At 43.0% G+C, this 12175-nt stretch overlaps 1 protein-coding gene across 10 annotated transcripts in view; it reads right to left on the reverse strand.

Moving 5' to 3' along the window:
• ZNF827 (zinc finger protein 827) overlaps window positions 1-12175 on the reverse strand; it is a 186092-nt gene that overhangs the window by 79593 nt on the left and 94324 nt on the right. For all 10 annotated transcript variants that reach the window (XR_009692900.1, XM_061142435.1, XM_061142436.1 and 7 more), the window contains 2 exons: window positions 7085-7324; window positions 4620-4674 (listed from right to left, as the gene is read on the reverse strand). Coding sequence is in view for 9 of the 10 variants with exons in the window: in XM_061142435.1 (XP_060998418.1) it covers window positions 4620-4674; window positions 7085-7324 (295 nt within the window). In the remaining variant the exon portion in view is untranslated. The remainder of the gene's footprint in view (window positions 1-4619; window positions 4675-7084; window positions 7325-12175) is intronic.

The raw sequence follows: 12175 nt of genomic DNA on the forward strand, positions 1-12175 counted from the left end.
TCCAGCATCTGGCTGGGTGATGGTCCATGTCAGAAGATGTAGATCTTCTTTTTATTCCATTAAACTTTGGGATCTGGTTATGATATCATGCCTCATATATTTTCATCTACAAATGATCATATTAGCTGGTTATCTACTCCCGGCAGAACCTAGGGTTGTGCCGGGAAAGGAAATTGAAAAATCAAGATTGTATTAGTCTCTTAAGCCTCCAGTCTTTCTGTTCTCCTGGGTCCGGGTAGACCCATCTCATTTGTCAGGCAGAATGGCATTAAGAATACCACACGCTATCTCAAAGGGGACACAGAGACTTCTTTACACTTAGATTGAATTTTCTCCACTCTAAGGCTAAAGAGGCAGAAGAACTGCTGTTTTAGCATTTACAGTGAAGCTCCAACTGAAGGACTGATTCAGTGGAGGTGCCCCCAGGAGGGCACAGACATGGGTGGAAAAGGGGTACGTTCAAGGCATGGGTGAGCAGGACCACGTGATCCAAAATCCCAGCTGCTAAGCAGATTGATTTCGCTGCCTGGCCACATGGGGTGCCCTGGTGGACTGTTTTCTGCTTTGCTTTTGGGAAGATGATCCTAATTTAAGCGGCTGAGTCTAAGTTATTAGGATAATTTTTTTAAAAAGGCATTTTCAAGCTAGTTCTTTAAATGATGTCTAGGATTTGCTTCAAAATAATCTAGGGGAAGGAAGAACAAAACAAAGGGATGGATGAGACATTTGTGAACTAACATGAACTGCTAATTGTTTACACTCTATCCTGGGTACATTCTCTGCTTTTGCCTATATTTGAAATTTTCCATTGTAAGAGGTTTTGAAAAATGAGACTGAGAGTCAGTGATCCAGAAACCTGCCAGTTACTGGTTTCAACCCTTAGCTTTACCTAAAACCTCTTTTATGAAATAGCTAACAAGGAATGTTGTCTAACATCACTTTCTCTTTCCATGTCTGCCGTCTTGTAATTGAGATATCGACAAACAGAATTGCCAATGGACAGCTGTGATGAGGGGGGATTGGATGAGGAGGGGGTGCAGTCATCAGCCTTTATGGGGTGGGCTTCCTGTAGCCTGGGTAAACCAGCACACATCGGAATGCCAAGCTACGGAGCGTCACGCCCTGGGCTGCTACACTTTGCCTCTGTTCTTGTGGTTGCAATCACACTGAAGATTAATAATGATAATCAACTGCAGGGGAAGTTGTGGGTTGATAAAGGACAGGGAGATAATTGTAGAGAATCAGCTTCTTACTTCAGCTCTGCACATCTCTTTTCTCCTCTGGTTCCCCCGGATCTCCAGACCTCAAGAGCAGACCCCAACGTGTAGAGGGGCTCAGGCAACCACTGGCATTTGGAAACGCCTGATCCCAATACTGCATTGAGGCCAGCATCCAGGGCTGCCCTTCACAAATAAAGGACCTCACATGTCCAGGAACCCTTAAAATGGACAACTCCAAACTCGAACTTCAATCATTAGCCATCCTTCTGGACGTCAGCTTCTTCTAGGAAATCAAACATGGGAAATCAGGTAACTAACCAAATGTTCCACTTAGTACTTAAAAAAATCAGGAGACATGGAAATTTGGAGGCTTGATACAAATCTTTTTGGAAAGCGTCACAAACCATACCTTAAAACATAACCCCCATTAGTTGATCTTGTGCAAACTTCTTATAAAAAACATAGTTCTTTCTAAAACAGGAATCAAAAAAGAAGAGATAGAACTAGCATTTTTTTTCTTATTTCTGCTATCAGTAACTCAGGTTATAGAGGATTTCTTGGCACAAGGCAGCTTGATTCTATTCCACCTTAAGTAATGAGGTGAGAAGAGAAAAAAAAAACCAGAGATCTCTTTGAGGAGAGGCTAGTTGGGCAAGTTGCCCAATCAAAGGAAAAATAAAAACACACCAAGGATATTGTCGAAGAACAATAAACCGAGAAACTTGTAACACTGATTTCTGAACGCTATCATGGGTGGGGTGGGGGGCCCATAGGAAGCATCTCTTCCTTTGCTTTGGGCAAAAGATCTGATTTGGATTTCTTCTTACTCATAATCTCCCAGCAACAGGAGAATTTAAGGATTGCTTCATATTTGCCAAATGGCTTAAAAAAAAAGTCTTTTCTATCCTATAATTATGCTCCAGCTCCAGCCAAGGGAATTGAGGCTATGAGGCATATTTCACTTGTTTGGGACTAGTTCAAACCTCCTCTTACCTCTTCCCAGGGGACATCTGAAAAGCATGCCATAACAAGGTCTCTCAGCATACCTTTCTTTCACATAAGTATCATCATGCAATCTTAAAGAGTCAGCAGGAAACCTCCAAGGAGACGCTGCTGGGGTCCTGCCCAGATCACCTTTAATGCACCGGTGCACCCACCCCCATGGTGCTGGGAGTGTTGGCTGCTAACAGCAAGATCCACCCTCATGGTTGCAGTGGTGGGCCACACATTCCCTGCTGAATTAGTAGATAATAAGGGGGTACCAAGAGCTGGCTCCTTTACCTTGAGGCAGGATTTACTCTGTGGTGCAATCCATGTCTCAGAATTCTCCATGGAAGCAAACTGGAGCTAGAATACAGCTCACAGCCTGTGCTCGCCTAGCAACCCTTCCCTCTCCCAACCCACTGCACCCCGGCAGCTGGCCCTGAGAGCACGCCCACATGAGCATCCTGTCTCGGGCTCTGCTTCTAGGGAACCTGACCTGTGACACTTCAGGAAGACTATGGAAGCAAATTGACACCTATTATTTTTAATCGGCTGTCGACATCTACCAATCTGGCCAATTTCATGTGTTTAGACAAATGAATATAGCATAGACACTAAAAAAAAATAGCTCTAAGATTACATTTTATGCTTTCAAATTATGCTGCTGGAGAAGACTCTTGAGAGTCCCTTGGACAGCAAGGGGATGAAACCAGTCAATCCTAAGGGAAATCAACCCTGAATATTCATTGGAAGGACTGATGCTGAAGCTCCCATACTTTGGCCACTTGATGTGAACAGCAGACGCATTGGAAAAGACCCTGATGATGGGAAAGATTGAAGGTGAAATGAGAAGACAATGGCAGAGGATGAGATGGTTGGATAGCACCACTGATGCAATGGACATGAACTTGGGCTAACTCCGGGAGATGGTGAAGGGACAGGGAGGCCTGGGATGCTGCAGTCCATGGGGTCACAAAGAGTCGGACACGCTTAGTGACTGAACAACAAGATCACATGGCGAAGGCAGACGAATGTCCAGCAGCTTGCACCTCCTACTTGGGCATCCAACTGAACACAAAATCACTTCTCTACCCCCCAGACCAATTTCCCAACACAACGCACAGACCAGATCAGGTCACAAGACTAGCTTCCCATCTGTACGCTCACACGTGGATCAAGGCCAAGACCTTGATCTTGGGTTCTGCCAGAGGCAGATTCTGTCCCTAACACGATACAAACCCTGTGTAAATCAAGCTGGCTCTGTGTTAATTACTATTTAATACGTGCCAGTCCCACATTTCAATTCACAGGATTAAAAAGAAACAGCTCAGGCAAAGGTTCAAAGGGGCACTGCTCCTGTGTACTCTGAGCATCCTGTGTGATGTTCTGAGCCTGAGTCCCGTCACATCTTCTGCCCCAAGAATTAAAACCACAAAGTCCATCAACAGTTCCCACCAGGAAGAATCTATGTTTTCTCAGGAAAGTAAAGTTCCTTGACTTAAAGCTGTCCAAGGGGGAGAAACATCCTTCTCTGGTGGCCCAGTGGTTAGGACTCTGTGCTGCCAATGCAGGGGCACAGGTTCCACCCCTGGGTGGAGAACTAAGATCCCACATGCTGCATGGCATGTCCAATAGATAAATAAAATACATTTTTAAAAAAGCCTTCCAAGGGGGAGACTGTCTCTCCCCAGAGCTCCTTTTCCAGTAATGGGGTCTGTGCTTGCTGGCACTTGCCTGCCAGCCCAGATCTGGGTGGTTATAAGGCTCGGAACGGGTGGCAGATGGGCAGGCAGCCCCCTGGCTAGCCTTCTCTTAAAACTCCTCTGGTAAATGGGGAAGCTTCCTTACCTACAGTTGTTAGTGATGTCAGTTTTCCTGCAAGTTTTGAAAGCACTGTCTTTCTTCTACATTTTTGCGCTCCTAACAATGCCGTGAGTTAAAAAGTTGGGATGTCCCCGGTGACAAATGATCAGCTCACAGCTGCAAAGCTCCTGAGGAACACAGCTGAACTCGGCCTACCAACCGAGTGAGGCTTTCCCTGAGACATAGACCCAGCTCCCAGTCACAGTCCGGCCACCTGCTTCAACCCTCAAGTCAGGAAACTTCTGCCCAAGAGGATAATAAATATCCATGTCACAATATCATCGTAAGGAATTAAAAAAAACCATAGCATAAGGAAAACTGGCAGCACAGTGACAGCCTCGGATGTTTAATAACTATTAACGGTCTTTCCCCTTGGGGTCCTTTGCTTTCTCTACTGTTTCCACCAACCAAAGTTCAAACCCAAAACGGTGGAAAGGGGGTGACTGCTGAACCCAGTGAAAGAAAAAGGTTTGAGGAACGCCATTCAAGCTGTGATGCGGGCCTGATGGCCCCCACAGAGGGCATCCCCAGGGGGCCCCACAGTGGCCTTACCTGGTGGTCGTCCGGAGGGTGTTTTCTTTCTGAGTGTGCTCTTTGCTCACCTTCTCTGTAAAGAGAGAGGATGAAACAGACATCTCTTAGGTTGTTCTGACTCAACCTGTGTGTTTCAGGCTGAAGCAGAAACACCATCCACACCTCTTTCTCTCTTGTGGTTTTCTTTTGGTTTCTCTTTCAAGCATTCACACCCTTCCTTACTGGTAAAGAGAGGCAACAGAATCATGTCAACAGCACCTACCAAAATAGTTTATTAAAAACTAATCAAAGGGAAAGAGTTACTAACAACGCACAAGCGTGTGTCTGATTTTCATCAGGCCTCAGTAAGTACATGTACATACCCCCCCCCACACACACACAGATGTGCACAAAGATAGTTATTTCAATTATATTTTCCCCCCAACTGAAAAATGCCTGCTTTTCTCTGATTCAGCATGAAAACTGCAGTTGTTGCAACTGTTCCGCTTCTGACTTTGATGACAACCTTTAAGCATTCCGTATTGTCAGGCCCCTTTGTGAGGCAGGCTATAAAAACAGTCATAAGACCTCTGGGTGTGAGAGTCATTGAGCGCTTATTCTGATAAATGTCACAGGGGACAAAAAAATATCATTAGACGAGGGGAGGTAAACTCTCCCTTACTCCATCTTGAGGTCTGTATCTACCAGCTGTCAGAAATTATTTAATTAGCTTTCAGGAGCACAAAAGTTGACCTCTGGTCTTCTCTAACCAGTTCAAATGTGAGGCTTCTGACTGTCACAGCTCTCAATGGCTTCTTTTAAGTCTCCAGAGGAAACCTGGCCACCTCTACAAGGGTTTCAGATTTCAACGGCAGGACAAGTGAAAAACCCCTAATCTCATGGATTCGGGGAGAAAATGTAAACAAAGATTAATGCTATCTTTCCCATGCTTTTAAACACTGGTCTGAGGCTGCTGCATGCATGTTTGCTTGGACGATTCCTTTCTGTCCGCTCAACAGTGGCAATGAGGGTGAATTTGGATTCACAGGCAGGGTTCTTTGAAAGAGCAGGAAATCGGGGCTAAATGACTTGCTTGAGGTCACCAGGGCATTCAGTGACAGCGCCAGGGTGAGAACTCTCAGACACAAGTTTTGAGCTGATAGTAAGACCGTGATAATGTACTGCTGGAGATAGAGACTTCTTGAAAAGAACCATACTGGCCTCACTTCTGCAAATTTGAACTGCCAAATCACTCACAAAATTACATTGTTTTTAGAGATGCATTCAGCCTGTTTTGCTTTTTTTTTTTTTAAAGAAAAACATCTTGCATGTTTGGAGCATCTTTGGAACTTGCAAAGAACTATATGGCCTATTCAGTTTACTGACTTCTCTATTTCCACCTCTCTGAGCTCTGCACAAACACAGTTCTTGTTTGAGAACCCAGAGCCATCATTTTCAGCACCAACCAGTAACTTCACAGCTATGGGTGGTGTCACAAGGCCAAGGAGAAAATGAGCTATCAGAATGGCATGCAGATCCTAGCTTCTTTCCTTTTTCTGGGGTTTTTCTTAGTGGAGAAAAGTTAGCATTTAAATAAATGTGGCATTTAAATAATGGGTGTTTTAAATCTGCAAGTCACAGCAAAACAGACTTTATGAAATATCAGTGACAAACGCTACTGATGCCTGAATTTCAGTATGTAGGCCAATGCCTGACCAAAGATAAAGTATCTGTATTTCTATATAAGTCTGAATCTTGTATGAATCTCCTTCATTCATCTCAATCACATTCAAACAGGAATAGCACATTAAATTTGATAACAACGAAGAGGATGCTGCTTGAAAGAGGTAATAAAGGGAACAACTTAGGTTCTAGGACCCTTACCTATTCTATTAAGACATTTAGCTGAGCTAGCAAATGACTTATAGACTTTGAATTCTAAGTAGTCAAAGTAGAAAAGGTTGGTTTACAGAAAATGTTCTACTAGGTTATAGCTGGGGAAAGAGTCCTTACAGTTTCATCTTTTACTTTTCCCTTTCCTTGACTTTTTTTGCAGGGGCAAGATATAGTAAAATCTCATTAATTCCGACCACACTACTTTGGAATTCATGGTAATTCAGCCACTGTTAGAGTAAATTGAAGTTAATCTTTTGCACATTAGGAAAAAAAAAAAAAAAGGCTGTTAATCAGATCAACCGCCTAAACAAAACTAGAGGTGAGATATTTCATCCATGCAACAGGGGTCTTTTGCATGGAACTGAACAGAGTTCTAATTTCAAATGATTCTTAACTATTTATTAAAGAAAGTTTGCCAGGAGTTTGATTTGGCAACATCTGATGGACTGTTCATTTGAGTGGCAGAATCCATGTTAAACTAACAAAATGGATTTCTGTCTAAAAAAGCCTATAATGCAGGTGTTTTTTTTTTACTTTGTTAGAGTGGCTTTCCCTCAAATCAGTCCCAACTATTGACATTTTGTATTTTTTCCTGCAAGAAAACATACCTGACAGTTGAAAAAGCAGCTCGGAAGCCATCTTCACGGAGATGTCCTGGCTGAACAGGTTTCTCTCCGGGGGCACTCTGCCTTCTGGCAGCTTCTGCAAGGGTTCCGTTTTCTCTCGCCCGATTAAAGTGCTGTAGCCAACGTTGCAGCTGGGTGAGATCGAGACCTGCGAGTCCTGGATGTCAACCTCCATAGGTTCCTCTTTAATCTTCACCATCTGAGTGTCCTTGTAGCTTTCCGCTGCAAACAGGTGAGTGAAGAACAAAAATGCTAGAGTTTCTTAATTCTGAACCAAACCCAGTCTTTCATCACAGAGAGAACTACAAGGGAGCGGTTAGGAAGAAAGCACCGGGGCTTTTCAAACAAAGTTTGAAAACCTTCCAGTTTAACCTTATGACCGACCTAGCAATCCTTACTCCTGGGCATACGCCCTGAGAAAACCGTAATTAAAAAAGACATATGTACCCCAATGTTCACTGAGGCATTCTTTTCTTTTTTTTTTTCCCATTTATTTTTATTAGTTGGAGGCTAATTACTTTACAATATTGTAGTGGTTTTTGCCATACATTGACATGAATCAGCCATGGATTTACATGTGTTCCCCATCCTGAACGCCCCTCTCACTTCCCTCCCCATCCCATCCCTCTGGGTCTTCCCAGTGCACCAGCTCTGAACACCCATCTCATGCATCCAACCTGGACTGGTGATCTGTTTCACTCTTGATAGTATACTTGTTTCAATGCTATTCTCTCAGAACATCCCACCCTCGCCTTCTCCCACAGAGTCCAAAAGTCTGTTCTATACATCTGTGTCTCTTTTTCTGTCTCACATATAGGGTTATCGTTACCATCTTTCTAAATTCCATATATATGCGTTAGTATACTGTACTGGTGTTTATCTTTCTGGCTTACTTCACTCTGTATAATAGACTCCAGTTTTATCCATCTCATTAGAACTGATTCAAATGTATTCTTTTTAATGGCTGAGTAATATTCCATAGTGTATATGTACCACAGTGAAGCATTATTTTCAATAGCTAGGACATGGAAGCAACCTAGATGTCCGCCAGCATATGAATGGATACAGAAGATGTGTATACAATGGAATATTACTCAGTCATAAAAAGGGATGAAATTGGGTCATTTGTAGTGCTGTGGAGTGAACCTAGAACTCTGTCATACAGAGTGAAGCAAGTCAGAAAGAGAGAAGCAAGTTATCATGTAATAATGTATATACATGGAATCTAGAAAAATGTTACTGATGAACCTCTCTGTAGGGAAGGAGTGGAGATGCAGGTGTAGAAAGCAGACATGAGGTCACAAGGTGGGGAAGAGGAGGGTGGGGTGAACTGGGAGGGCAGCACTGACACATACACACTATCAAGTGTGAAACAGGCAGCTAGCGGGAGGCTACTGAGTAGCACAAGGAGCTCAGGTCAGGGCCCTGTGATGACCGAGGGGTGGGATAGGCGGGGCGGGAGCGAGGCTCATGAGCGAGGGGGTTCATGCATACATAGAGCTGACTCACTGTGTTGTACGGCAGAAATGAACAGAATATAGCAAAGCAATTATACTCCAATTTTTTTTAAAAAAAGAAAACTAGTTTAACTCATCTGACTTCCAGAAAAGGTAGGAAATGGAAGCTCAGAGAGGTCGCGTGACCTGCTCAAGGCCACACAAACGGCAGCAGAAGCAGGCTGAATGTCTCCAGATCTAGAACCAGGTTTCCTGACCACAGTCTCGTGATCACTTTCACACACTATTTCTTCTCTGCCATGCTGCTTCTAGAACGTACGGAGAACACGGCAAATATCTGCCCTTGTTTTATATTTATAACACACTCAGCTTCAGTGAAGCAAGAAAGAGCGAGCATATTCATACTATGATTTCCTCCCCCTCTTTCGAAAGCTCCGATCAATATATTTTTCTTTCTTTTCCAGGGCACCTAAATTAATAAAATAAATAGGGTTGATGCAACCGAGACATTTATACCTTGCTGGGAGTTAGTAATCCTCAAGACCACCTAGGAAGTTAATTGTAGCCCAAGGATTAACACTTAGAAAAACAGCAATCCTACAAGTTATAATAACAGTTCAACCTGCTAACTGCTCTAGCTTTAGGTGTGGCTATTGAACATTTGGTCTCTAGGTTGAAACACACATTTACTTTGGAAGGCTAGAGTGTCTTTATGGACATGTGTTCCTTAGAGTTAATGAGAGAACACCATGGAAACAAGGTGGGACAATTAGCCCAGCTGTTAATCTGGGTCACTTTAAAATAAGGCCACACTTTCAAATCAGTAAACATTTGTTAGCTATTACTGTACACTGTACACTCAAGCATTCTGGAAAACCTAAAAAAAACCCCAAAAGGGCTATATAGATAGATGACAGACTGGATTACCAAGGCAGGCCCTGAATCCAATGACAAGTGTCCATATCACACACAGATGAGGATGGAAAAGGCCACGTGAGGACAGACCCTGTGCTGGAGACCGAATGCTGGTATTAACATGTGGAAGCCTAGTCACCAGTGTGACAGTGTTTGGAAGTAGGGCCTTTGGGAGGTGATCAGGTCATGAGGAGCCGTCCCCCATGCACTGGGTTCGTGCCCTTATGAAGAAAACCCCGGAGAACTCCCTTGCCCCTTCTTCCATGTGAGGACACAGGGCAAGGGTGCCTGACAGTGAACCAGGAAGAAGGCGCTCACTTGACCACACTGGCACCTTCATCCTCGCCTCCCAGACGCCAGATCTGCAAGAAGTACACTGCTGTTGTTTACAAGCTACCCAGGCCATGATGTTCTGGTACAGAAGCCCAAACAGACTAAGACAAACAGAGAGACTAGAGTTTTGCAGTCACAAGCTAAGGACTGCCTGGAGCCAACAGAAATTTGGAAGGAGTGAGGAAAGATCCTCCCCTAGAACCTTCAGATTTCAGACTGCTGGCCCCGATTTCTGTTGCTTTCAGCTACCAAGTTGGTGGTAATCTGTGATGGATGGATGGATAGATAGATACATACATACTGGGTTGGCCAAAAAGTTCATTTGTGTTTTTCCTTAAGGTCCTAAGGGAAAACTGGAATGAAAATTTTGGCCAGCCCAGTGGATGGATAAATAGACAGATAGACAGACATAAGAGTAAGAGGCAATAGTAAGCAAGTGCAGATCTATGGGACAGTTAGGAGATATGACAGGGAAATCTCATTGCTCTAAGCGGGGTAGTCAGAGAAAGCTAGGCTCTCCTTGCCAAGTATGAGGCAGGTGAAAGTAAAGTATATGCAAGACTATTGATTTGCAATAAAGAAGATAGAGGAGTATTTTTAATGGAACGAAATTAATAGGATGCTACCCATAAGATTTCATGTAAGAAGTGTGCTAATTGTGCTTTTTTTCCTCCTGACATATTACACATGCTTCTCAGAGAAAACGACCTGATTTTTGTCAGCAACTAAACTACAGGCAACAGTTATATTTAATTCAGATCCCTCTCCCCACATTCCTGCCAAGCTGTTTTTTTTTCTTTTCTTTTATCTTTGCATGTCTGTGATGCTCATAAAAACCAAGTCCATTGATTTGATTATCCTAAAAAGAAAAAAAAAAAAAAAAAAAAGGAAAAGAAAAGAAGAATATAAAGCTTTCCAAGTTACATGCCTGGCTTCTATGCCTTTACTTCTGGCCCATCTGATTCTTTCTCTGGTCCTGACTGCACCCCCTGACCCCTTAAGGGATTTGGGGACTTGACAGCCATCCTGACCTTCCCTTAGATCACCCATAGGTGCAGTCACCACACACAGTGCCCTCTTTGTGTCCCCTCAAACTACTCAGGATTTGGAAAATAAACAGTGGGGTCAGTGTCACAGGTACATAATGATGTCTCTGAACCTTGCCAGTCATTCCAAGGCCCGAGGACAAACACAAAGGGATGCTAGAAAGGGATTCATTTCATTTAAAAAAAAAAAAAGAAAGAAAGAAACTTAACAAACAAAAAAAGAGCAAAGCTAGAAAGAAGCTCTATTATTTATCTCCCCTAAGCCCCCTTTTCCCCAGCTTTGCCCCTGGATTAAAAATCACCTATTTCCACTCCTGGATTTAATGAAATCAGTTTTGTCCACCAGCTTTTAAATGTTTTATTTTTCATATTTTTAAACATTTTAATGCAACAAAGATAAAAAATAATATATTAGTTAAATCTGGATTTAATTTAGAATCAAAATATTTACCGAAATACAACACCGTGCTTCAAGGTATGGCTAACCACAGGAACTATCACAGCTTCAAGTAACACTAAAATTACTTGAAACACTAAAGTAACTCTTGAAGTTTCTCTGCAGCTTGGTGACATTTAGGCAGAATTCTTAGAAGAAAAATGCCCACTTTCTGCTGTGTGCTTAGTCGCTCCATTGTGTCCAACTCTTTGTGACCCCATGGACTGTAGCCTGCCAGGCTCCTCTGTCCCTCGGGATTCTCCAGGCAAGAATACTGGAGCGGGTTGCCATGCCTTCCTCTAGGGGATCTTCCCAATCCAGGGATTGAACCCAGGTCTCCAGCATTACAGGCAGATTCTTTACCGACTGAGCCACCAGGGAAGCCCAAGCTAATTTTGCTTCCCCCATTAGGTACCAGTTCCATGCCCTTTGTTTCATATCAAAAATACTTCAGTCATCCTAACAATTCATAGATGCTCTGAATAACAGATTGTTAAATTCAAGCATTTTAAAGATGATATTACTAACTGGTAATATTACTTGGCTAGTTCAGACAACCCAGTAGTTCAGATTGAAACAGACCTGAAATAACAATGAAATTAACATAGTATTCCTTCTCTCTCCATACTGGGCACAAAGCTTCCTTATGTTTAAACATGCGTACACTGAATAAAAATCCGCTGGATATTTTAGGGTAGAACATATCCTAAAAAACCAACTTTGGGGGGGGAGCTGAATTATGAATTATACATTTCACAGATGTTTTTATTGAACTTAATGCAAAATAATAGGCCACATTTTAGTTACTTGAAACTGGTGGCATTTACTGCGGGATGAGGAAAAGGTGAGAGGGGAACCACGGTCATTTCAGTCACTCAAAGCTACT

Source organism: Dama dama, chromosome 5 (assembly GCF_033118175.1).
Source record: "Dama dama isolate Ldn47 chromosome 5, ASM3311817v1, whole genome shotgun sequence".
Classification (NCBI taxonomy): Eukaryota; Metazoa; Chordata; class Mammalia; order Artiodactyla; family Cervidae; genus Dama; species Dama dama.